The following is a 26,217-nucleotide window of genomic DNA, read 5'->3' on the forward strand; positions in this document are numbered from 1 at the left end:
CAACTCCAGTGATGAACAACATCTTCTACTGTAAGTCCTTCATGTGACTTAAGGGTGCATTTAGGTAGAAGTTCCCACTCGGGAACTCGTCTTTGGACATCCTGTATGCTTCCTTACTGAGGATGACGATTGTTTGTTTTTTTTAAGTAGCTCCTACTCTGATTTCCTTTCCAACACCCCCCACCCCCACCCTCGTGCCCCCCCCTCTCCTAAGCAGCCATCCATCCCCCTCCTCTCCCTGCCGAATTGTGTCCTCGCCTGAACTCTGGTTCTCAGTCCCAGACAGCCTGAGTGAAAAAGCCCAGCACGCTCGCTTGCTCATGCACACACACATGTGCATGCACACACACACACACACACACATCATAATCCCTCGTCGTCGTCGTCGGAGGAGGAGAATTAAACTAGAGACGGCGTTACCAATGGCAAGAACAGAATGTGTATTTAAATATTTTGCACCTGGGATACATACATACATACGTACATACATACATACATGATATGTAACCGACAGATATACAACATTTTTGTTTTTTAAACTTCGCGTCACAAAGAAACCACCAAACGACAACGAGACCACAGAACAGAAAAAAAAAAAAGAAGGGAGTGAAAGAGAATGAGCTCCACTCTTTTGACCCCACACACACACACACACACACACACACACACACACACTTTTGCAGTCACGCGAGCAACATTCTCCTCTTCAGCACTCTCACGTCTCTTTGGGGTCCTTTTGGTGGAGTTCCAACAGCAAAGAACACAGGATGTAGCGTCTGGGTGACATTTAGAGCCAAGTGGGTCTGGATCTGGAGTGGCACGTATGTACAGATGCTGGTGTCTCAAGAGCAGGATTGTAACTGGTCCACCCCCCCGCCCCCCACCTTTCCAACAAGAGGAGGCTGCGGATTGCGTTGAAAAGAGACGTGCAGGTGAGCACAGCGGCAAGAGGAAAGACACAGGAAGAAGAAGAAAAAAAAAAAAAAGACGGAAATAAAGCGCGTCTGGACTGTTTTTACTGCAAGAGGGCCACACAGGACCAGAGTTGTTTTGGGTTGCATGTGTGTTTGTGTGTGTGTGTTTGTGTGGGGAGGGCTCTGCTGTGCGTGACTCAGCCCCCGCCCCGCCCCACCCCGATTAAGAGTCCAACTTGCATGCGTGTTTTGTGTGTGTGTTAGGGTGCATGCTTGTGTGTGGCGTGTTGCATGTTGATTTTGATTGTCAATGCTGGAGAATTAAAGCTTTACTGTCCCAAGCCGGCAGCTAAATTCTCACCCTTCATTCCACAGTCTGGCACAAAAAAAAAAAAAAAGTTGACCGTACAAAAGCGAGAAAAAGAATCGTTTGCAAATCTGTTAAAAGCTTGGATCGATCGCACCTGGAAGAAGAAGAAGAAGCAGAAGGAGAAAGACAAAGAAGAAGCCAAGTGTAAGACACGTCGCAATGCAATTGACATGAGCTTAAATCAGCAATTATTTCTATGGACTTTTGAATGGAGGGAGATATGTTCACTGACTGTAGGGTTTTGTGCGGTAGACCCTTAAAAACAGCAGCAGGCTTCAGTCAACGAGAGGATCTTTACTTGTTTTTGCAGCATGTGAACAGCATGCTGCAAAAACAGCAGCGGGCTCCTGTCTAATAGAAGATCTTTGACTGGTGTTTTTGCAGTAGATGCTTAAAAACAGCAGCAGTTCAGCGAGTGTTTCCGCTGTTTCAATCTTATTGATGTTTTGTATTCATAGTGAAGGACAAAGTCCAACACCCCCTGCTGTTATCTTTGTGAAAACGTGACCCTTGAAAGAATTGCGTGGACAATGCAATTGACATGAGCTTAAATCGGCAATTATTTCTATGGACTTTTGAATGTAGCCTGCCCAAGACTTGGGAGATATGTTCTCTGACTGTTTTGTGCGGTAGACACTTAAAAACAGCAGCAGGCTTCAGTCAAAGAGAGAGTCTTTACTTGTTTTTGCAGCATGCTGTTCACATGCTGCAAAAACAGCAGCGGGCTCCTGTCTAATAGAAGATCTTTGACTAGTGTTTTTGCAGTAGATCCTTAAAAACAGCAGCAGTCACATAAAGATCTTCGGCGAGTTTCAAATACTTTAAAAAAGCAGAGTGCTCATGTTCGCATCAAATAGAAGATCTTTGACCTTTTGACCTGTTTTTTGCAAACAGCAGAGCGCTCCTGTCACGTAGAAGATCTTTAGCTAGTGTTTTTGCAGTACATCCTTAAAAAAGCGCAGTGCTATTGTTGCCATCAGTGACCAGTAGATATGAAATATTCATAATTTATTCATGCCTACTTGGTGAGGTGTAGGTTTTAAGACCTGTCAGAGTCTGGCATTGATGTTTTGTATTAATAGTGAAGGACAAAGTCCAACACCCCCTGCTGTTATCTTTGTGAAAACGTGACCCTTGGAAGAATTGCGTGGACAATGCAATGACATGAGCTTAAATCGGCAATTATTTCTATGGACTTTTGAATGTAGCCTGCCCAAGACTTGGGAGATATGTTCTCTGACTGTTTTGTGCGGTAGACCCTTAAAAACAGCAGCAGGCTTCAGTCTTTACTTGTTTTTGCAGCATGCTGTTCACATGCTGTAAAAACAGTAGCGGGCTCCTGTCTAATAGAAGATCTTTGACTGGTGTGAAGATCTTTGCAGTAGATCCTTAAAAACAGCAGCAGTCACATAAAGATCTTCGGCGAGTTTCAAATACTTTAAAAAAGCAGAGTGCTCATGCTTTCATCAAATAGAAGATCTTTGACTTTTGCTGTTTTTGCAAACAGCAGAGCGCTCCTGTCACGTAGAAGATCTTTAGCTAGTGTTTTTGCAGTACATCCTTAAAAAAGCGCAGTGCTATTGTTGCCATCAGTGACCAGTAGATATGAAATATTCATAATTTATTCATGCCTACTTGGTGAGGTGTAGGTTTTAAGACCTGTCAGAGTCTGGCATTGATGTTCTGTATTAATAGTGAAGGACAAAGTCCAACACCCCCTGCTGTTATCTTTGTGAAAACGTGACCTTTGGAGGAATTTGGTGGACTGGCTCTGCTTTATCAGGCGGCTGCATCATTGTTTAGCGTGAAGAAATGTCGTGACGGCGAGTGGGAGGTTCTGACCTGCTGTTACAGGCTGGTCACGCTAAAGCTGTCATCGTGGGCCGGGTCCAGAAGCTGGCACAGAACCCCTCCTGCTCCCTGAGACACCTGCGAGGGGTAGCGGTGTCCCATCCCTTGACAGGAGAGCTGGGACAGGGCGTAGCCGCCGGGCTGCTCATGTGGGGGCAAAGGGTCCAGGGTGGCTTTCGTGTACAAGGGCGGGGGCGTCAGGAGACCCTGGCGGGAGCCCGTGGCGATGGCGTGCATGGTGAGCTCCTGCTTGTGGACGGCGGCGGTACTGCAGTCATCGTAGAGCGAGTGCGCGGCGTGGGCGTGATGGGGCTGATTGTTGGCGTGGGCGGGGTTAGCGGGGTAGGATTTGGCGTGGGAGCTCAGGCTGACGTGAGCGTTGTGATGCTGCGGGTCGTGGGGGGACGGGTTCACGTGTGCGTTTGGGCTGGCGAGCAGATTCCCGTGGGTGTTTGCGTGCGGGCTCGTGTGCGGGTGGGTGGACGTACTCGGGCTGGGGCTGCTGCTGTGTGACGTTTGTCCGTACCAGTAGGGGGAGCCGCAGTAACTGGGGGAGTCGTACTGCGAGAACTGCGCCTCTTTGGGTGGGGGGCGATGCGAGGGACTCGCCGAGCTGCAATGGGGTGTTACCCGTGGTAGAGGGGAGCACGAGGGGGAGAAGGTTCTGGACGGTACAAGATGGTAGGACTGGGCTTTGGGGGGGTAAGGGGGGGACGAGACGCTGGGCGAGAGGGAGGAGGAGGACTCTCCAGGGTACAAGGCTGGATAGCGCTCCTCAGAGGACGGCGTGGAGGGGTGGGCCGAGTAAGGGGAGGGGTACTCGCAGGGGTCCTGGAGGTAGCTGGAAGGGGGTGCGGGGTTGGGGGTGGCCAAGGGGGAGAGGCTGCTACTGTCCCCGCTGTAATAGTCCAGCCCCTCCTGGAACAGCCCGGATCCCTCCAGACCCGGAGCCGCCCCTGCTGTAGCAGATTTTCCCCTGCCTTTGGATCCCGAAAGACGCTCTCTCTGACACCCGGACAGCCCGCCTCTGGCTCCTCTGGACCCTCGTCCCCGTCCTCCAGCCCCTCCACGCTTAGGTCCAGGAGTGGGTGTCGGAGAGGGACTGGACGGGGAATCTGAGTGTAAAACAGAACCCCCTTCTTTGTCTGATTGTTCGGTCCGTTTCCTGCGACCGCGGCCCGGCTTGCTTGTCCCCCCTCCCTGGAAGAGCACATTCTGGCTCCAGCTATAGGAGGGCCCGGAGGCGCTCTCATGCCAGTCTATCATCAGCTTCTCCAGGCTAGACAGGCTGGACGGACCGCCGTCTCCACTCATGGTCTCCATCTGTTTGAAGACTCCGCCCATGGAGGAAGGAGGACCGCTCCCAGCGGCCGCCGAGCCGGGATGCGAGGAGTCCGAGGAGGATTCGGATAGGCTCTCTGGGAAAGGGGGTCTCTTGGCCTTCTGGGGGGTGTAGTTGGAGATGTCCAAGATGTCCTTTGATTCATTGCAGCCATATTCACTGTAAGCGTGAGGACCAAAGTTGTCTGCTGACCAGCCGCTGCAACCTTGTCTGCAAAATACATGACGACATGTGATCAAATATAAAAAATAAAAACAAAGAAATATACGACGTGTTCCTTTAGGAACATATAAGACTGATGACGTTACAGCAGGGGTCTCAAACACGCGGCCCGTGGGCCAAATGTGGCCCGCAGGACACTGGTTTGAGCCCCCCGCGCAAGTTTGATACGGATGCTGTATGGTATCATGTACCCAGAAAAAATTATTACGTTTGATTAATGTTCATGTTAAAGGTTAAATAACTGTTAATAGTTCTCCTCCCTATGCGTGTGGAAGTGGTAAGTTTTTGGCTATTTAAGTTGAAAGGAAATAACTTGAAGGCTACCGTTTAGGTGGCTAGCTCTCTAGTTTGCGAGTTAGCATGTGTCTCAAGACCCTGCAGTTGCGCAATATGTTGTAAATAAAAAGAGTATAAATGTGACTATAGTCGTGTTTTGTCATGTCTACAGGGCTCTAATAATGCTTTGTTCATTTTAATCTGAAAAAAATAATGTCTACCCACCAACTATATGTGGTTTCTTAAGTTTTTATTATTTGCCATATTATTATTATTATTATTGTATTTATTTATTACTGATTAATTGATTTTCTTTATTCTTGATTTCGTTATTTATTTTTCAGAAAATCGGAACCAATGCACTGAAAAAGTTTGTATATTTTTCTGTTTTTAATAAATGCGTTTTTTTTTTTTTTGGGAAAACCTGATGCGGCCCAGCCTTGCCCAGACCCTAGCTCCAGTGGCCCCCAGGTAAATTGGAGACCCCTGTGTTACAGCATAGCTCAGGGGTGGGCAAACTTTTTGACTCGCGGGCCGCATTGATATGACAAAATTTACGGGGGGGGGGGCAGACTATATATTTTACACGTAACAGTCCACCTGGTATTATTGTATCTGTAAAATTGTCATGCAATCTGCTATTATTATTTATTATTTTATATTTATATTTAAATATTTTAAAAATAATAAAATATTATAATAATTACAATAAAATTAAAATAATAATATTATATAATTATATTATTATTATGTAAGATATGCAAATATAACAATAATATTATATATAATTAATATAATAATTAGCAATAATATAATACTTATAATAATCATAATAATTATAATAATAATTATAATAATCTAATAATAATAATTATTATTATCATAATAATAATAATTATTATTATGTGCTTGTGTCTCTTTTTTCAGGAGCACTTTGTAAACAACAGACCATGTCAAACAACGAAATTGATACAACCATCAAAAGGTTGGCTCAGGCCATGATGCCAGGTTGTATGTTGAGTTTAAATGAAATACTTTGGAAAGATTGGGCGGGCCGTATTCAAACACTTGGCGGGCTGGATGTGGCCCCCGGGCCGTAGTTTGCCCACCCCTGGCATAGCTAGTCATTATTATTACCAATGGCGCTCACAGCCACAAGGGGGCATAGCTGCACGATGGCAGGGGTGCTAGGATATCCACTAGGGATGGAAGAGCATAAATGGCTGGTACTATTGCATCATGCAGCCTGTAGAGACGGTCGTCCGCCCACTTTCCTTCACACTGTGCGGGCGCGCCAAACCAAAACAATCATGTCTGCCACGTGTGTACTTGTCGTTTGTGAGTGTTATACATTTTATACCCTGCAAAACATGCCATAAAAAAATATCTGGCCGGGGCAGCGCATTATTGTTTGCCCCCACCCCCCCATTAAGATTGTCCTCTGCACGAAACCCCGATCGGAGCATCCCAAACGTTCGGCATATAAGACGTACCTGTAGGTCCATTGATTGCAGTTGTACTGTTTGTAACATTCTGGCGAGGAGGAGGAGCCGAAGGGGCTGCCTTTGGCCACCGACATAAACCCCGCCCCCGGTGATGCGGGCCCCGCCGTGGCACTTCCGCCGTAGGCCTTCCTGGTTGCTGCCTGGTAGCCGGAGTAGCCCATCTGACCGCGGTCCTGGGCCACGGTTTTGCTGTAGGAAAAACTGCAGTCTGAGGACCTTTGGGGCCCGACGCAAGAAGAGGAGGCGTAGGCGGGCGAGTAGTGGCCGTAGTTGGCGGGATGGGGGGAGCTCGGAGAGTGGGAGAGAGACGGAGGGGTGGATTTGTGGTAGGTGGAGGGGGTCGGGGACGTTTGCGTCTGCCCGCCGTAGCCGTAAGAGGAACTGTGAGTCTGCACGGATCCATCCGCCGCAGAGCTTGTCCCGTTGGCTCCCCATTTAGGGATGGCGGGTGACCACCTTTGGCCCGGGGCCGGGCTGGATGGTTCGTAACCGGGGGCAGACGCAGCTTTGCGAGCGTTTGACTGCGAGATGTCCAAAAGTTCAGACGAGTCATCGGAATCCAACAGGGAGCGAAAATACCCAGCAAAGAGACCCTGTGAGTCCTCCCCAGGGGGTCCGACCCCTCTGCCCCCGCCTGAGCGGCCGTAGCCGCCTCTCCTTCCGACCTCGCAGGAGGAGAAGCCCCCCCTTGTGGCTCCACAGAGCTGATAGCCTCTCAAAGCTTTGTCCCCCCAGCCCCCGGACCCATTGGGCCAGTCCTGTCCCATGCCGTCCCCCTCCCCTTTAAATGTGCCGTTTTTCCTCACTCGCCTCTTCCTGATCGTTTTCTCCCCCGCAGGCTCGGTTCCCACCACCCCACCTCCTCGACCGACACCCCCGACTCCCTTGCCCCTCTTCCTGGGTAGGCCGTGCTCAGAGAGGGGGCTGAGCTTGCGCTTCTTGCCGATGGATTCAAAGAAGTCACTGAAGGTGCTCTTATTGTGCTCGCTTCCACCGGCGCCCCCTGCTGCACCGCCGCCCCTCCCGGTGCCCCCTCTGCCGCCCCGAGGCCGCCTAAAGCCAGTGAGCCGGTGCAGCAGCGTGGACAGTCCTGGGTTTTCCAAGGGGGTGTGGAAGCTCTCCGGCTCACTGGGTGTCCAGCAGCGAGGAGGGGAGCATCGCCCCGTGGTGGGGGGCTGGCGGTTCAAAAAGGCCAGTTTGGACAGAACGTCCCCGTACTCGGTCTTCACATCATTGGTGTCATTCACGTATGATGGATAGGGACAAGGGAGTTTAGTCCGCCGCTTCCTCCGGGGCTTCTTGATCTGGTCTCCGTTCCCGCAGGCACTGGGGGGCTCCCCCGCCGCCACCGGCATGGCCTGTTTGGGCGGGCGCCCCCGCCTGCGTTTAAGAATGACCGGGAGCTCTCCGGGGGGGAACATGACCATCACGCTCTTGCCGTTGTTCTTCATGCGGAGCAGCGCCGTGGGCTCCTTGGCTACATCGGAACCGTCCACGTTCCCGTCGTTGCTCTTCTCCGTTCCCGTAACGGTCTCCACGTTGGAAATCTTGTAGCTCTTTTGTCGCCGGCCGAGGCTGACGGGAATGCGAGCCACCTTGACGACGATTCTCCTCACCTGGGCAGCGGAGAACAGGATTTGTCATGAAGGCTGTTTTTGCAAAATATATATGAGTAAATACCACTTTCTTATATTTACTGGAGATGTCCCGATCAGCATCTGTTGGCTTCCGATTTCCGAAGTTTTTAGAGTCTTTCCGATCTGGAAAAACCATCCTCTTTTTATATAATAAGTTTCGGTTAGGGCGGCACGGTGGTCTAGGGGTTAGCGCACAGACCTCACAGCTAGGAGACCAGGGTTCAATCCCACCCTCGGGCATGCGTGGGTTTTCTCCGGGTACTCCGGTTTCCTCCCACATTCCAAAAACATGCTAGGTTAATTAGCCACTCCAAATTGTCCATAGGTATGAATGTGAGTGTGAATGGTTGTTTGTCTATATGTGCCCTGTGATTGGCTGGCGACCAGTCCAGGGTGTACCCCGCCTTACGCCCGAAGACAGGTGGGATAGGCTCCAGCACCCCCCCGCGACCCTCGTGAGGAAAAGCGGTAGAAAATGAATGAATGAATGAAGTTTTGGTTACAAACATGAACTTGTGAAATTCAATATGGTGATTGACATTAAAAATTACGCAACCAAAGTATTTCTGAATATACTTTTTGTTACATAGAATGACCGACAGTATTTTTTGGATTTTGTAGTCTGGGTCCTCATCCAATAAACGATCTGATAAAAGTCCATCCAATAAAAATGGGCATGCTAAATACTTTAACGGTAGGACTAATGAGTACTCTAGATGTGATTTACAATATACCGTATTTTCTGGACTATAAGTCACTCCGGAGTATAAGTCACACAATGCCAAAAATGCATAATTAGGTAGAAAAAAACATACATAAGTCGCACTGGAGTATAAGTCGCATTTTTTGCAGGTAATTTATTTTCCAGACTATTTGACCAAAATCGACATTACGTCCTCTTGGAAGGCAAGTCAATCATTCATTCATTCATTCGGAAGTTGCTGGAGCCTATCCCAGCTGTCTTGGACTGGTTGCCAGCCAATCCCAGGGCACATATAGACAAACAACCATTCACACTCACATTCATACCTATGGACAATTTGGAGTGGCCAATTAACGTAGCATGTTTTTGGAATGTGGGAGGAAACCGGAGTACCCGGAGAAACCCCACGGGTGCATGCACGGGGAGAACGTGCAAACTCCACACAGAGATGGCCGAGGGTGGGATTGAACCCTGCCGTTCAATCTCCGAGCTGTGAGGTCCGCGCGCTGGAAGGCAAGTTCTAACAATAATAAAAGAATAGAGAACAGACTGAATAGGTGTAAGATATGCTAACACAATGCTTATTAGCAACACTTTTTTCATTTATAAGTCACTCTGGAGTATAAGTCGCAGGAACAGCTAACCTATGAAAAAAAAAAGTGTGACTTATAGTCCGGAAAATACGGTATTACTTTTTTTTTTCCAAACAAACTTTCTTCAACACAATAGCAATTTATTGACGGTCGTTAGTACAAAGAACCAGCAGCTACTGTGGCGATTCCTGTACGAGCTCCCCGCATGATGACACAGTAATCCAGGCACAGTGACGAAGAACGACTGCTGAGAAGCTAAGGAGCCAAATATCCAACATCTAAAGTGAAACTAACGTTGCTACGGTACAGTACGGACATGTTGATTTTGGCGGTGAGCATGTTGGAGTGTGCCCCAGAGTTAGGAACGTATACGGCAGGGGTGCTCACACTTTTTCAGCATGCGAGCTTACTTTTAAAATGACCGAGTCGAGATGATCTACCCACTACAAAAATGCAAAACATCTATTTATTTTCAAATGTATTGAGGATTATTTGTACGTACAATGTATGTTGATGTACCTTACATAACCAAATGAGCCAATATTGCAAAACACACATAATTAACTATGAACATTTTTTGTAATTACCTGAGTTTACTTTGATGACTTGCACTGAATTGAACCAGCCAGGGATGCATAGTCCGGACAGTAGCTGCTGATAGCCAGCCTCAAGCACACTTCCAAATGTTTATCAGTCATGGATAATATCCGTATCATAATATCCGTATAATATTCCATATCCGTATGGAAGTGATATGTTTTTTGCCTTTTTACTTGGTCCAGTTTTTGCCTTTTTACTTGGTCCAGCTCCTTCACTCATTTTAGTGACCATAAACTTTAGCGAGGGCTTAAAATCTGACGCAATTCGCCGACTAGCTTAGCACTTTGCATCGTTGTTTACGCATGAGCGGTGACCTAAAGGTCAAAATTCAGTTGTCATCTGACTGGTTGTCCTGTATGTCAATCAAGTAACGGGGATGGATGATAGGCTGACATCGTAAGTTCTGCTGCACTTAGAGACGTTGTTTGATTTGATTGGTCGCCCGAAGGGCAACATTCAGTTGTCATCTGAATGGCTACCCTGTATATCAATCAAGTGACGGCATTGATGCTGGGATGATATTTTTTTAATGTCACGCCGCGATCGACCAGCGATCGACCAGTACCACCTCCGCGATCGACTGGTAGACCGCGATCGACTTAATGAGCACCCCTGGTACACGGCAACCGGATTACATGATACTATCCCAATCTACAGTAAACCTCGGATATATCGGACTCGGATATATCGGAAATTCGCTCACAACGGACAGATAAAAAAGAACCGATTTTTCTGTAATGCATTTCCAATAAAAATTCATTGCATATATCGGATTTTTTATAATGGATTTCGCCTATTTCGGACAAAATCTCCAGTCCCGTTCCAATGCATTTCCATGAAATTTCCCTCGCATATATTGGATGGCCGCATCGTGGCGCTCCGATTCGCCGAATGGTGACAGGCCGCTATACGACGTCATTTGCAGCGTTTGCAGCGTTGCCTGCGCGTCCAGGTACATTGGAAACATAGTCAAGGAAGTGCCTTTTTATAACGGATAAAATCCCATTTACGCATATACCGGATATAAATCCCATATATGCGTAAAACGGACATTTTCCGGTATACGCATATAACGGATTTCGCTTATATCGGACAAAACCATTGGGAACAATTGAATCCGATATATCCGAGGTTTACTGTATAATCTAATCCATCCCGAAGATGGGATCGGGACATCCGTGATATTTCCACGTACATTTATTTGTGTGTACAGTGTGTTCGTAACTCACTCCGACAAAACGTCCACACCTCCTGCCGCTGGGGGACAAAATCTGCACCGCGACGGGCTCCTTCTTCACGTGCGGCGGCGGGCTGGCCGCCACGATGGCCGACGGGAGATGAGCGGCGCCGCAGTGAGCGACCGCCTGCTGTGCTGCCGCCAGACGTCGTCTCATGACACTTTTAGGACCGGGTTTCTGGACTGACTTGGGCCCGGGCCTCGACCTAGATTTAGGTCCGGGTCTGTGTCCGAGTCTGGGTGCTGGTTTCGGTGCGGCTTTGGGGACGACTTTGGGGACAGTCAGAGCAAGAGGAACGTCTGGAGGGCAGACAGCTGCGGGGGGAGGAGCCTCCACAGATGGTTGTTCCTGTTTCGGCATCACCGCTTCCCCCTTCTCCTCCTTAACCCTCCAGATCTTCTCCTCTGATGCTTTCACGTCCTCCTCATCAACTCGCTCCTTATCCGCTCTCCTCTCCCCGTCCTCGAGGGTGCGGCGGAGGCGGGAGGACTTGCGCACGTGACAGGGGAAACGAGAACGTCCGGAGCTGCGGAGCGCGTACTTCCTCTCGGCCTCCACGAGAAGAGGCGTGGCGCCTGTGTTCTGGTTCAGACTTGCAGGAACCGGACAAATATTTGAGGGTATGTCCATTTCTGCAGCGAGGGTCCGCACCGCCACCTGATCGGTGGAAGCGGGATGATTGCCAAGCGCTAATGACAAAGGCTGGGCCCCGGCGGAACCCGAGCGTGCGGGTCCACACGAATCCAAAGCGGTGCGAGGAAGCGTCTGTGCGTCTACGCGCGTTTGCATGTTTACCGGCGCCTCTGCGCCAGTCGTTACCGGTCGGCCCACCCCTTCGCTGTAGATGGAGGCCGTTAGCCAGCGTGGGGGCTGAGGGGGGGCGTGAAGTCGGCGGTCATCGACGCCAGGTCATCGCGAGCGGGAGCCGGGAGCCCCGTGGTGCAGAGCTCAGGCCCTTTCGCCAACACAACCGTTTTCCTCGGCGGATGAGCAGTTAGGCGTGAAGACAGTAGGACAGCAGGGAACGGGTTCCTCCTTTCTTGCCCTCTAAAGCTTCTCAAGAAGATTCAAGAACCTAAAGATGCAAAGAAATCATCAACCGGCGTTTGTCACCATATCCTCCCAACACCTTTCCATAAACATGTGAGGTGCGTGTGCAAAAGGCCACGGCTAGATTTGTTGTCAGGTCGGTGGTAAAGGTTAATAAAACACCACCGCCGTGCCGCGCCACAGTACGGTACGCCGTGCATAAACATACCGCGGCATCTGTAACACACTCCATCTATTTTATGAAGTGCGCCACCCACGCAGCAGCACCCCGGCTCAGCAATTAGACGACACTTACCATTCATGTCCCGTGCCGACCGCTCGCCGGTGACTCGGATTCGGAGTTAAGCCTCGCTCCGTCTGCCTGGCTGAGTTCTGCAGGGGATCGTTGGGTCATCAATACTGCAGTGGGCCGCTCGCACGCTTCTCTCGCCGCTCCCCACTCTGCTCCTCTTGTTGGCCATGCCAGCTGTGGCGGCACAGAACGGCGGTCGGGACGGAGGGCTGAGACAAGATGAAGTACACGGGGAAGATGCATTAGCGGCCATGTTTAACTAATTCTACAAGCTTCGAGTCATGTGGACCTCTCGGGCGGCTACTTTTTGAGGCATAGCGTTTGCATCGTGCCCTTACAGCGGCGGCAACCACCTGGAGGGGCAATTAATTCTGGGTTAATCAATATGCTGCTTAGACGGGCTGCGGCAAATGTTACAGCATCAAGACAAATGAGGGAGGTGAAGTTTGGGAACCATTTCCCATTGAAATTCATCAGTGGGACAGGGTCAAGCGATGTGATGCCTAGACGGGCTGCGGTGGAATGGCAAAGTAAGCATGAATGGAGCGAGGTAAAGTGTGGAGAACATTTGAGACTAAAATCTATCAAGAAAAACTCAGTTTAATATTGAGGGCCAATTAATTCGGAGTCAACCAATTTCCTGCCTTGATGGGCTGCAGTGGGCGAGGTAAAGTTCGGGGACCATTCATTCATTCATTTTTTACCACTTGCTGGAGCCTATCCCAGTTTTAGACAAAAATGTATCAACCAACAGTTACTTTAATTTCTTATAGAGGGGTAATTAATTCAGGGTTAACCAATTTGCTGCCTAGACGGGCTGTGGTTGGAAGTTAAAAGTAAACACAAAGTGGGGAGGTGAGGTTTGGGCACCATTTCAGACTGAAAGTTGTCCTAAAAAGTCACTGTAATTTTTTTTATAACGTGACAATTAATTCAGGATCAACCGATTTGCTGCCTAGACGGGCTGTGGTGGAAGTTAAAAGTAAACACAAAGTGGGGCGGTGAGGTTTGGGTACCATTTCAGAATGAAAGTTGTCCAAAAAAGTCACTGTAATTTTTTTATAATGGGACAATTAATTCAGGATCAATTGATTTGCTGCCTAGACGGGCTGTGGTGGAAGTTAAAAGTAAACACAAAGTATGGAGGTGAGGTTTGGGCACCATTTCAGACTGAAAGTTGTCCAAAAAAAGTCACTGTAATTTTTTTTACAACGGGACAATTAATTCAGGATCAACCGATTTGCTGCCTAGACGGGCTGTGGTGGAAGTTAAAAGTAAACACAAAAGTGGGGAGGTGAGGTTTGGGCACCATTTCAGACTGAAAGTTGTCCAAAAAAAGTCACTGTAATTTTTTTATAACGGGACAATTAATTCAGGATCAACCGATTTGCTGCCTAGACGGGCTGTGGTGGAAGTTAAAAGTAAACACAAAGTGGGGAGGTGAGGTTTGGGCACCATTTCAGACTGAGAGTTGTCCAAAAAAAGTCACTGTAATTTTTTTTTATAACGGGACAATTAATTCAGGATCAATTGATTTGCTGCCTAGACGGGCTGTGGTGGAAGTTAAAAGTAAACACAAAGTGGGGAGGTGAGGTTTGGGCACCATTTCAGACTGAAAGTTGTCCAAAAAAGTCACTGTAATTTTTTTTATAACGGGACAATTAATTCAGGATCAATTGATTTGCTGCCTAGACGGGCTGTGGTGGAAGTTAAAAGTAAACACATAAGTGGGGAGGTGATGTTTGGGCACCATTTCAGACTGAAAGTTGTCCAAAAAAGTCACCGTAATTTTTTACAACGGGACAATTAATTCAGGATCAATTGATTTGCTGCCTAGACGGGTTGTGGTGGAAGTTAAAAGTAAACACAAAGTGGGGAGGTGAGGTTTGGGCACCATTTTCAGACCGAAAGTTGTCCAAAAAAAGTCACTGTAATTTTTTTTATAACGGGACAATTAATTCAGAATCAACCGATTTGCTGCCTAGACGGGCTGTGGTGGAAGTTAAAAGTAAACACAAAAGTGGGGAGGTGAGGTTTGGGCACCATTTCAAACTGAAAGTTGTCCAAAAAGTCTCCGTAATTTTTTACAACAGGACAATTAATTCAGGATCAACCGATTTGCTGCCTAGACAGGCTGTGGTGGAAGTTAAAAGTAAACACAAAGTGGGGGGGTGACGTTTGGGCACCATTTCAGACTGAAAGTTGTCTAAAAAAGTCACTGTAATTTTTTTTACAACGGGACAATTAATTCAGGATCAACCAATTTGCTGCCTAGACGGGCTGTGGTGAAAGTTAAACGTAAACACAAAGTGGGGAGGTGAGGTTTGGGCACCATTTCAGACTGAAAATTGTCCAAAAAAGTCACTGTAATTTCTTTATAACGGGACAATTAATTCAGGATCAACCGATTTGCTGCCTAGACGGGCTGTGGTGGAAGTTAAAAGTAAACACATAAGTGGGGAGGTGATGTTTGGGCACCATTTCAGACTGAAAGTTGTCCAAAAAAGTCACCGTAATTTTTTACAACGGGACAATTAATTCAGGATCAATTGATTTGCTGCCTAGACGGGCTGTGGTGGAAGTTAAAAGTAAACACAAAGTGGGGAGGTGACGTTTGGGCACCATTTCAGACTGAAAGTTGTCTAAAAAAGTCACTGTAATTTTTTTATAACGGGACAATTAATTCAGGATCAACCGATTTGCTGCCTAGACGGGCTGCGGTGGAAGTTACAAAGTAAGCATGAAAGGGGGCGGGGTTAAACTTGGGGACCATTTCAGGCACTTATAGACTTATAGACAGACAATTAAGTCAGGGTCCACCGCTTTGTTGATTAGACGGGCTGCGGCGGCCATTAGAAAATAAACAAAGGATGCAAGGTGATGTTTCAAGATGATTTCAGACGATTTTCCTTCATTAATGAAGATGTCCCTTATTTTTTTTATGTGTCCTGTGATGACTCAAAGTGGGCTGGGATAGGCTCCAGCTGAAGCGCAACCCAAATGCGGGCAATAAATAGAATTTGGGGAAAATGCACTGCAAAGTCTCGCAGGGGCGTGCGTGTGTGAATAAATGCAGCCAGCAGGGGGAGGCAGAGAAGTGATGAGGAGTGAGGAGCAAAGAGGATGGAGACATGAAGGTGACAGGAGGAATTAGAAGAGGAAGAGGAGATGCTGTCGAAGTGTGTGTGTGTGGGGGGGGGGGGTTGATAGGAGCAGGAAGTCCTCTCACGATCCGCAATCCGCGCCACATGTGCGGCGCACACGCTCAAACACGAGCGCTCCCAAGTCCGGTACACAACACAACATATGGCTGTGATTAGTGGGGAAGGGAGGACGCAGCCCAGCCTGGATGAGTGGGGTGGGGGGTGGGGGGGTGCATGCGTGAGTGCGTTTTAAGAAAATATGAGGTGGAAAAAGGCAGCAGGAGGAGAGGAGGGGGGAAGGGTGGGGGGGGGGGGGAGGAAGATGTGACACAGACGGGGAAGGGATGGGAAGCGGATAAGATGAGCTGAGGCACGTTTGCCACACAAAAGGGAGGGAAAAGTTCCAGAAGGAGTGGGATGACACAACTGGGACACACACACAAGCGTGGAGGTGAACACACACACACACACACACACACACACTTTCCTCCAATCCTCCCGCGCTCCTTCTTCTAATTAACAGCGTTCATTAATTAAGCATCCGTCTGACCGACGTGTGTGTGTGTGTGTGTGTGTGTGTGAGGGCGACAAACACATGCTTTAATTAAACACCGCCGCACGTGCGTGCACACACACACTGTGAGTGACACACGGCGACACACACACACACACACACGTGCAAATATGCCGCAACAGCTTCATCCTCCCACACACTCAGCGCCTCCATTTGCACATAAAGACAAACGCACAACAAGGACACACACACACGCAAACACCCCTCCATTGCTACACTGCATGTGTGTGTGTGTGTGTGTGTGTAGTCCAATGCTCCCGCTCTGATTCATTGTTTAAACAAACACTTTCGGCATCAATCAGCCACAATTCCGATAAATTCATCCTCGCACGCGGCACCTCCGTGAACGTGAGCGTGCACCAGAGTTCCCAGTTTGGCCAGCCGCCCCGGTAGAAACAACCTTTAAGCAGCATATCTGCGCTCATCGACAGGATCTCGCCGCCACGAGGGCTGCCAGACTCACAGGCCTGCCAGTAGAGGAACCTGTGTGTGTGTGTGTGTGTGTGTGTGTGTGTGTGTCTTCATGGGTGTGTTTGTAAAAGCACTCACAGAGCACTAACGGGTGTGCAGTTGTTGCTAAGAGACAGGCAGCAGCAAGGAAACAGCACAGGGAGGTGTAGAGGAGGGGGACGCGGGTAAGGGGGGGGGGGGGTTTGGAGGCAGCAAGGCGGGGGTAGATGATGATGGTGGTGGTGGTGGGGGGGTCTTAGCAGATAAGAAGATGGGGGGGGGGGAACAGCGCACCGAGAGTAGATGCGAGGTCAGTGGGGATGGGGAGGGAGGAGAGGGATGTGGGTCAGATGGGTCCGTGGAGACCGAGTAACGCCGACGCCGCTCTCATCAGCGACGCAACCTGCAGCTCCGACGCCCGCGGAGCGGCGAGAACGTTCTCCCTGACAGACACACGGAACGTAAAGAACAATAACAAGCTGTTGTTAATTATGATGTACCATCTTTTCCGGAAATGACTTTTCATCCAAGTTTTGATTGGCTAACAAACTCATACGTATGATGCGTTATTGCGTTATTGTCATGTTTGCTTGGAAACCACGCCGGCCTTATTATAGGTACACATCAGGGGTATCCAAATAAAAGGATCGTTTGTGCTGCCGACTCCCGTATCATCATCCATGAGTGATCACATGGATTAACTGTACTGTAACTCCCATGAATTTATGATGAGCAGGCCGCCTAACCAACAATTCCAAGGGCACCTGACAACTAGGTAATGATTAAAAAATAAACTTTTGGACAAATTGTTTTTTTTTTTTTTTTGATGATGAAACAAGCACACATAAATAGTGTAGGAATTGGAGGACAAGACATCACAGGGCTCTACATTAAAAACCAAAATGACTTGCCCATAGGGAATCCTTAAGGTGAGAACTACTTGCCCGAACTTGCCCCATGTAAAATGAAAAGACTGCCATAATGATATCATGCAATTTTTTGTGGCATCACATGAGAATCTCAAATAAATAAAATAATGAAATAAATAATACTTTACACATGGTAGTCGTAGTAAGCAGTGATATTTATAAGTTGTGCACCACAATGAAACATTATTGAATAGACACATTTGTGTACTAGTAAAGTGTTTTTAATCCAGAAAAAAATGCTCAATGGTCAAACAATAATTTGTGAAGCAAAGGTGAGAAAAATACAAAGAGAAATGAAACCGCTAGGTTTTGTAGCTTGTGCAAAATCAGCACTTGGTATTGGATCTAATGGGTGGTGTTTCATTGTGACCACTTCAAATTGTCACAGCAATGTGATTCACTCACCTGTGCCATCATTTCATTTGCTGCCGCTAATAAAATACTTGTTTAGGAGGCACTGGTTCATCACTTTTTGATGTTTCCTTCAGAATTAGACGATGTTGGCAGCGCCGCCATGACGGATGTTTTCGTAGTCAAACGATCGCTGATTGGTTGATCGCGAACAACGGGCGTGGGTAAAACGCGGACTGTGGATTACGGACCGCGGTCTAAATAAACGATTCTGATTGGTCCATTTCAAGATTTGCAAGGATTGCTTTGCAAATTACCACCGGAATTACTCAGTCCGTGTTTTACCAACACCCAACAAGAACCGCTTTAAAAAAAAACTCTTGGCAGTATGGCATTCCAAAGTGCACTTGCCCGACGGGAATATCGCTGATTGGATTTACTTGCCCGAATTTTGTTTTAACTTGCTCCGGGCCATCGGTACATCGTTATTGTCGAGCCCTGCATCATTAGTATGGTGACAACAACAGGACAACATGACACTTGATGAAGTTAATAGTATAAAAACAAGATTGTTTGGGAAGTAAAATGTCATTGTGGTAAAAAGTCACATTCGGAATCCGAAGAGCGGCAGCTAGGAGGATAGCGCTAGCAAGCAAAGCTGGAGGCGTGGCTAGGCGAAGCGTGGAAGGAGCGATGCATGGACATTTGAACAGCACTAGGTTTTGATAAAGGTCTGGCATGGACCGATGTAGTCCAGGGGTGTCCAAACCTTCTCCACCGAGGGTCCCGCACTGAAAAATGAAAGGATGGGGAGGAGGGGCGGCCTTTTATATAATTTTTAAACCAACCCTTGTAGATATTTTTTCCAGAAAAAAAGCCTGCATTTCAAATTTATTTATTTATTTATCATTTATAATAATAAATAATAAATGTATAATTGTAATATTATAACTTTTCCCCAACCTTAGTTTCAACTTTTTCCTTTCATAATTTTCAACTTCATGATAATTTGTTTTCTTAACTGATGACTCTACTTTATTTTTGTAAAATTACTGATCTTTCTTTCCATTTGTTGTTGTTGTTTTTTTTTTTTTACATTTTCTTGTTTTAATTGTATTGTAAGAATTTTTAGAAGTTTTGCAGTCATTTTTTTTCATACATTCCTTCATTGTCCGCCACAAATACATTTGGACCTCCACAGATACATTTGACGCTAATTGTTAATAGTTGTCGCAACCCATTTTTACTGTCATACTGTCAAGTCATTTTTCTATTTTCTATCTCATTTTCTATTTTTTCATTTATTTTATTTCTATTTTTCTATATTTTAGGTCAAACCAAGCAAATGTATTTGTTGTTTAAAATAGCCTCTGTCAACTATTGAAACATTAATACACAAAATTACATGCCCAAAGTGCATTCTGGAGGATTTTTTTAAGTTATCCATCCATTTTCTGTACCGTTTATCCTAACAAGGGGAACATTATGATGTATTAAAATTAAACTTAATAAAAACATTGCGAAGAAAAAAAAGGACCACAACCTCAAATTCACTTCAAATTGGAAAAAAAACAAGTTTGGCATATCTACATATCTACGGGACTAACTTTTGACTGGCTGTGTGTGCCCCCCCCCCAGAAGGGGTCCTGACCCACCAGTTGAGAGCTGCTGCACTAGAGGGCACTGCGACTCTAAACATACCTCCATACACACACCACAACTGACATGGGGGGGGGGGGTATTTCCTTCTCTCTTCAAGCAGCTGTATCACCATGGTAACTTAGCGTAAACTCGTGACCCGGTCCCGACCAGGTTAGAAGTTTTCATCTTAAAATGGACGAACAAAGTTCCACTGGTTAACTCACTCGGAAAATGGCGCCACCATTTATTGAGAACATACACAGCCAGCTAGCCAGCTAGCACCAAGACTAAAATGCAATGTGAAATATTAATAATTAGACCGATGTTAGCAGAAGTATATGTCACAGTCGTCCTTGCGTGAGTGCTCAGCTTGCTAGTCGTCTTATATTGAAACATTTGCTGAAGGCATAAGCACTCATTGAGGCATCAATTAACTGGAAGAAAACGTGTTTCGATAAATGGAAAGACTAGTCGGGTATAGTTAGCATAAAAAAAAATCAGATATATGATAATATATCAATAATATGACGACGACAAAGCTGAGAAGTGGACTTGACAAAGTTAGTTAGTACGTGATAAAGCATGTTCAACATCCATACATCCATTTTCCATGCCGCTTATCATTACTATGTCCGCGTATGTTGCAACATTGGCACCTTGTATGACTTTTGCATCATGGCTGATTATGCAAATTAGATGATGACATCATTTAAGGGCAAGGGGACGGCACATGTCATCCATGATTAGGAAGGATTTGGACTCAGTTGAGGCAAGGTGGGGGTGCACTACTTGGCTACGACCAGCGGAGGTGCTGATGATTCACAGTCGCAACTCATTTGCTCATTTGGCATTGAAAGAGGAGTTCAGAACATTCAGGAAAAAAAAAATAATGCATTGATTGTGAATTTCCCGGATTGTCGATGGAGGGAATTTACTCTACTCACCCCTGTGACCTCCATCCATCCATCCATCACCATTGCCCCCTCCCTGCCCCGAGGGGGGTGTTATCTGAGGGTAGGGGTTTTGTGGACAGGTGGCTCTAAACGTAAAGAACCCCACCCACATTTGACCGACTGTGTTGTTGTGTGCGAGAAGCTAGAGTAGAACATGCTGCAGTTATTTTAAGACATGGAGGACTGGATCCCCCCCCCACCCCCCACCCACCACCCCCACTCACCCCCTCCTCATCTTCAACTCAGCCTGACATTGCTCTCTCTCCTGCAGGCTGCTTCCTGATGGTTGCCCCCCAGTTGGGAGGTGGGGGTGGGAGTGGGGTTGTCACATGACCACAAGCGACCGAGAGTGCATTCGTACACACAAAAACACTTAAGCCCCTCCCACTTTGGAGTTCAGGTACAGTATGTGCGTACAAATGTCAGGCAACGCGAGAGAGGGGGGGGTGGGCGGGGTGGGGATGACGGGGAGGGGGGTTTCAGCTCGCCGCTACCCTGACTTCCTGACTCCTTGTCCTCTCACGCGGTTGCCGTGGGAGACGCTGCCGCAGCGCCCGTTGCCAAGGAGACAGCCGCCGGCTGTGCCAGCAACAATGGCGGCCTCGTGAGCGCTCCGGCTGCAGGTGCTGTCACCTCATCAGCGACGCGCACACGCTTTAGCACTTCCATCTTACCTGCATTACACACACACACACACACATACACACACACACGTGCAGTACACCCCCCCCACCCCCCCCACCCCTTCTCCCCGACAACTCTCTGTCTTCCTCTCTTATCTCCACCTCCTCCTCCCCCCCCCCCTCTGACAACCTCCTGCTTCTACTCTCTCTCTCTCTCTTCATCCCTGCCTCGCTCACCCTCTCAGGAAGTGTGTGTTCTCACTTATACGCACACACACACACACACACACACACACACATTGTATGCAAACACCTCAACTGGATCCTCTGGTCCCTTGGGGGCACACACTTCCTCTGAGAAGTCTTGGGGGTGGGTAGGTGGGGTGCGGGCAAAGTACAGAATAAAAAGAGGAAGAGGAGGGGAAAGGTAAAAAAAAAAAAAAAAAAAAAAAACATCAAGAAGCCCCCACCCCACCCAACCCAACCCCACACCCCCCCGGTGCTCTGATTATCTCTTCACATTGATAATGACAGGCTGGCGAGAGTGTGTAGTGTTTTAAACACACACATGTGCAATCACGCTAAAAACTCTGACGCACAAAACATTTCTGAAAAGACAATCAAGACACACAAGTCCTTGCCGAGTGTGTGTATGTGTGTGCGAGTGTGCGTGTGTGTGTGTGAGGCAGACGCCGCGTTGTGTTGAGTGTGCGTCTGCGTGTTTTCCCCATCTCTCAGTCCTCTTTAATAATTGAGCCGATTCTGTCCAGCTTGTTATGGAGGTACACAGCAGCCTCACACTCTCTCCTTTCCTCCCACCATCTCATTCATCACCCCTTTCCCTCTCTCCCTCCCTCCCCGCCTCGCCCCCCTCCCTCCCTCCCTCCCTCCGGCGCCCCTGTTCTTTGACCTCTGCATCGCCTCTCGCGGTTGCCTCCGCCTCCTCCTCCTCCGAACACCGCTGTGCCCTCCATCATCCTCTCGCCTCCCTCCCTCCCTCCATCCTCTGGAGGTGGGAGGTCAAAGCTGCTTCTGCACTGTCGGACTGGTGGCAACAGCCTTGAACTACCGTATGAGTTTGGTTGCGATGGGGGGGGGGGGGGGGGTTGCTCGCCATAAGGTAGCAGAAACATGTGACGTCTACCGGCCAATCAGCAAAGGCCTGCCTGCTCGCTGTCGCTTCTAAACATATTATAACGGGACTTTCTGTCAATGTAGCAATGATGGCATCGTAACCCAACACACTCATACCCACCAGAGAAATCGAACATTGCAGCAAAAAGCATCAGTGCTGCCAACTTAGCCACTTTGTTATTACATTTAGGACGTATTCAGAACAGGCTAGCTTCTGCTAAAGCACATTTAGCAACTTTTCTAGGCGTGCCGCTCCCATCTAAGAACACTTGTCTTCTTTGTGACATTATAAACCCACAAAAAGAAGCGAGAGAAGAGAGTTTTTTTCACTTCTTAGGACATTTCTTTAGCTTTTCATGTTTTTTTGCTCACTTTTTGTGAACGTGCGTGCTGGCCAATCAGAAACACACAAGAATATAAAGTAAACAAAAGCATAAAAATGTCTGCCGTCTTGTGTTAAATGGAGTTCTCCCACAAATCCAAGTGGATCTGCTACCAAAATGTTGACCAAAATTTACCCCACACACAAAGACCTTTGTGCTCAAAGGGGACCTGTTAAGCTTTTTTCCACTTTTCTTAGCTATAAATGTAGTTTTTATGTTGTATTATCATGTTAAACCACAATAATGAGTTTGCACATTTGGGATGGCTCGGAACGCTGGGTTTCGGAGAGTTTTCCCTAAAACCGGCTCCCTGTGACATCACAGCGTGCCGGACTTCCTTATATGGGTGTTGTTCATTCATTCATTTTCTACCGCTTTTTCCTCACGAGGGTCGCGGGGGTGCTGGAGCCTATCCCAGCTGTCGTCGGGCGAGAGGCGGGGTACACCCTGGACTGGTGGCCAGCCAATCACAGGGCACATATAGACAAACAACCATTCACACTCACATTCATACCTATGGACAATTTGGAGTCGCCAATTAACCTAGCATGTTTTTGGAATGTGGGAGGAAACCGGAGTACCCGGAGAAAACCCACGCATGCACGGGGAGAACATGCAAACTCCACACAGAGATGGCCGAGGGTGGGAATTGAACCCTGGTCTCCTAGCTGTGAGGTCTGTGCGCTAACCACTAGACCGCCGTGCCGTATATGGGTGTTGTGAAATATATTATACACAAAGTGTGACCAAAGTGGGCGTGGAATGGGTGGAATAAATTAAAACAGGCCAATTTGGAAAGCTTCCTGTGCGGGTTATTGTGTGTAGCTGCTCTATAGGAGTCCACAAATAGGTCCCCTGCAGAACAGTCAGTAAAAGGCAGCAAATGTCCATAGAAGTCTGCTTTGGGAGTCTTGAATGAAGGTCCTAAAGTGGGTCTGCGTGAACTTCAGCGCATCGCATGAATGACTCTTCAACAGGTTGCAGCATCCTGAGCATGACTCACAACCTACCTACCACCCCCACCCCCCCACCACCACCACCACCGCAAACATTAAAAAAAAAAAACACCAAGTTAGTCAACTCCCCCATTGATGAATATTCTTGTCGGGTCTTTGTACGACGGAGAGAACGTCTGGCTGCAGCGACCACACGCTGATCGGATGAGAGAGAGGTGATTGGCTGATAGATCGGCGGGCTCTATCTTTCCTGACACTGCGACACACACACACACACATGCTGTGGCATCAGCCCACACGCCTGAAAACTGCAGTAAGGCTCAAACAAAAGCCACTTACACACACACACACACACACACACACACACACACTCAGAGAGAGCTTGGAGACATTGTGTTAGGTGCACTGACCCTGCCAATGAGGACAGGAGCAACATCAACGGAGCTACAAGGCCGTTGCTATGACAACTAGCCTTGTTCACACAGGTAGCAAGCACAATGGGCCTAAGCTGTTATATGTTCACATTCTCTCTGTCTCTCACACGCACACACACACACACACACACACACACACACACAAGGACATTCTCTCAAGACTGACAAGACAGCGGCCGCATGCCAAACTGAGGCCATTTCCTTTTCATTCCAGCATTCAGAGAATTATTCATCACGTCCAAGTGGATGTGCCAATAGGAGATCTCACTCTTCCACGAGCAGCTGAGGGTGAGACAGAATGAGTGTGAGACACACACACACACACACACACACGCACACGCACACACACACACACACAGACATACAGACAGAGCATCAGTCTGCATACTAACGGAAGCTGCAGCACAGCCAGTGCATGTCTCAGAGGGTCCTTAAATAACAAACTGTCACTGGCCAGACACTGACATTGACTTCTACCCCCCCCTCCACAAACACCCCCACCACTCGTAACCCCCCCCCCCAACCCCCACCCCTCCTTAACCACAGACAAGAGCTGATAATCACCACCGAGAGCGTCAGCAGCAGCCCTGTTGCCTCTGCAAGATGTGCTGCTGTTGTGTTCTAACAGCTGGGGGGGGCGGGGGGTGGATGGGGTGGTGGGGGGTTAGGAGGGAGGAGGGTGATGAAAACTCCTGGATGATGATGATGATGATGATGAGGATGATGATGGTGACTGTCTGCATGGAAAAAGCATTGATGTGTGCTGATGTTTGACCCTGCCTGTCAATCCATCCTTTGCTGAAGTTCCCAACTAAACTGAGCCCCCAATGGTGTTGGGGGGCTGGCTACACGCACGGCACAACACATGGCGTGCGTGCGTGCGTGTCTTCAGTCAGGCTGCAGAAAAAGCCCACATGACTCGGCAGCACTGGCATGCATTGTCGAACCCCCCCTTTTTGGTTCATACAAAACACTGAAAATGCACATATTACGCACAAATATGAATGTTGTTGTGTACACACATGCAAGGAGGTGGAAGGGGGGGGTACTCACTGACAACCGAGGGTCCGTGCAGCCAGCGCTGAGTTGGGGTCGCTGTCAGCGGCGGAGCACCGCTGCTCTCCGCTCAAGGGTCGATGAGGAGCCGCTGCCCGGACTGCTGCAGCCGGGGACGCGAGTCATAACGCGGTCCGCGCTGTCACTCTCCGCAGCTCGAGTGGTTCGCAAGAATAACCGGACAGAAATGGAGGAATGAGGAGAAAACGCTCGCTCTTAGTGCTCTTCCGCTCGGGAGAGGTGCTGACATGTTCCGCGGTGGATGACAAGCGAGGGATCCCCAGTGCGGGTCCGGGGGAAGAGTCGACCGAGCGCCCGCCGCACGCCTCTGCAGTTGCAGCCGCTGCTTGTCTGGAGCGCTCAAGTCTGCGCCGTGCCTGTTGTCACAAGCCATCCGGGCACCCGTAGCAGTACGGCTTCGCATTCCGGGAGTGGGATTTTGGGAGTTGTAGTTGTACGATGCTCACGCGCGATAGAGGCACATTTCTTGTTGTGTTCAAGCTACAATGTTAATATTAATGTCGGAAAACACACTAATAGTTAAAATATTGATAAACCTATGAAAAGTTGGCACGTCTAGACGACAGCATGTTTTCTTGCGTTTCAAAGTTTAGAGCCTTCCGCTAGCTAGCTAACTAGCTAGTTAGCAGTCGCGGTAGATCGATATTAGCCTATGTTAACCTATGTATATATGTGTGTGCGTGTGTGTATATATGAGTATAAGTATAAACAAATATAGTATGTTCATATAATTAGTAATTAACCAGTAAAGGTACGCTTCATAAAGTTATAAAGAACTTATCACACATCCACCAATTCAGTTTCTTGCTAGTCTTCGAAAATATCGCGATGTTTGGATGATATCTTGGTTGACAACCGGTCACGTGAAGTGTTTCCCGGAAGTGTGTTCTGAATATTACAGATATGAAATTTGGCATATTTGTAAAAGACGGCAACCTAGAATTTTAAAAAAATATTTTTTAAAATTTTAATTACA

The 26,217-nt window shown here is 47.9% G+C and overlaps 1 protein-coding gene across 1 annotated transcript; it reads right to left on the reverse strand.

Moving 5' to 3' along the window:
• Positions 1–246: 246 nt before the first annotated feature.
• Positions 247–26,097, reverse strand: LOC131102109 (transcription factor Gibbin-like). Its single transcript, XM_058047600.1, has 6 exons — positions 25,218–26,097; positions 12,597–12,802; positions 11,243–12,326; positions 6,469–8,096; positions 3,127–4,687; positions 247–1,378 (listed from the first exon to the last, which is right to left on the reverse strand). The coding sequence occupies exons 3-5, from the start codon at positions 12,038–12,040 to the stop codon at positions 3,133–3,135; spliced, it is 3,981 nt and encodes a 1,326-aa protein (XP_057903583.1). The 5' UTR covers positions 12,041–12,326; positions 12,597–12,802; positions 25,218–26,097; the 3' UTR covers positions 247–1,378; positions 3,127–3,132.
• Positions 26,098–26,217: the final 120 nt, after the last annotated feature.

The sequence above is a fragment of the Doryrhamphus excisus genome, chromosome 14, assembly GCF_030265055.1.
Source record: "Doryrhamphus excisus isolate RoL2022-K1 chromosome 14, RoL_Dexc_1.0, whole genome shotgun sequence".
Classification (NCBI taxonomy): domain Eukaryota; kingdom Metazoa; phylum Chordata; class Actinopteri; order Syngnathiformes; family Syngnathidae; genus Doryrhamphus; species Doryrhamphus excisus.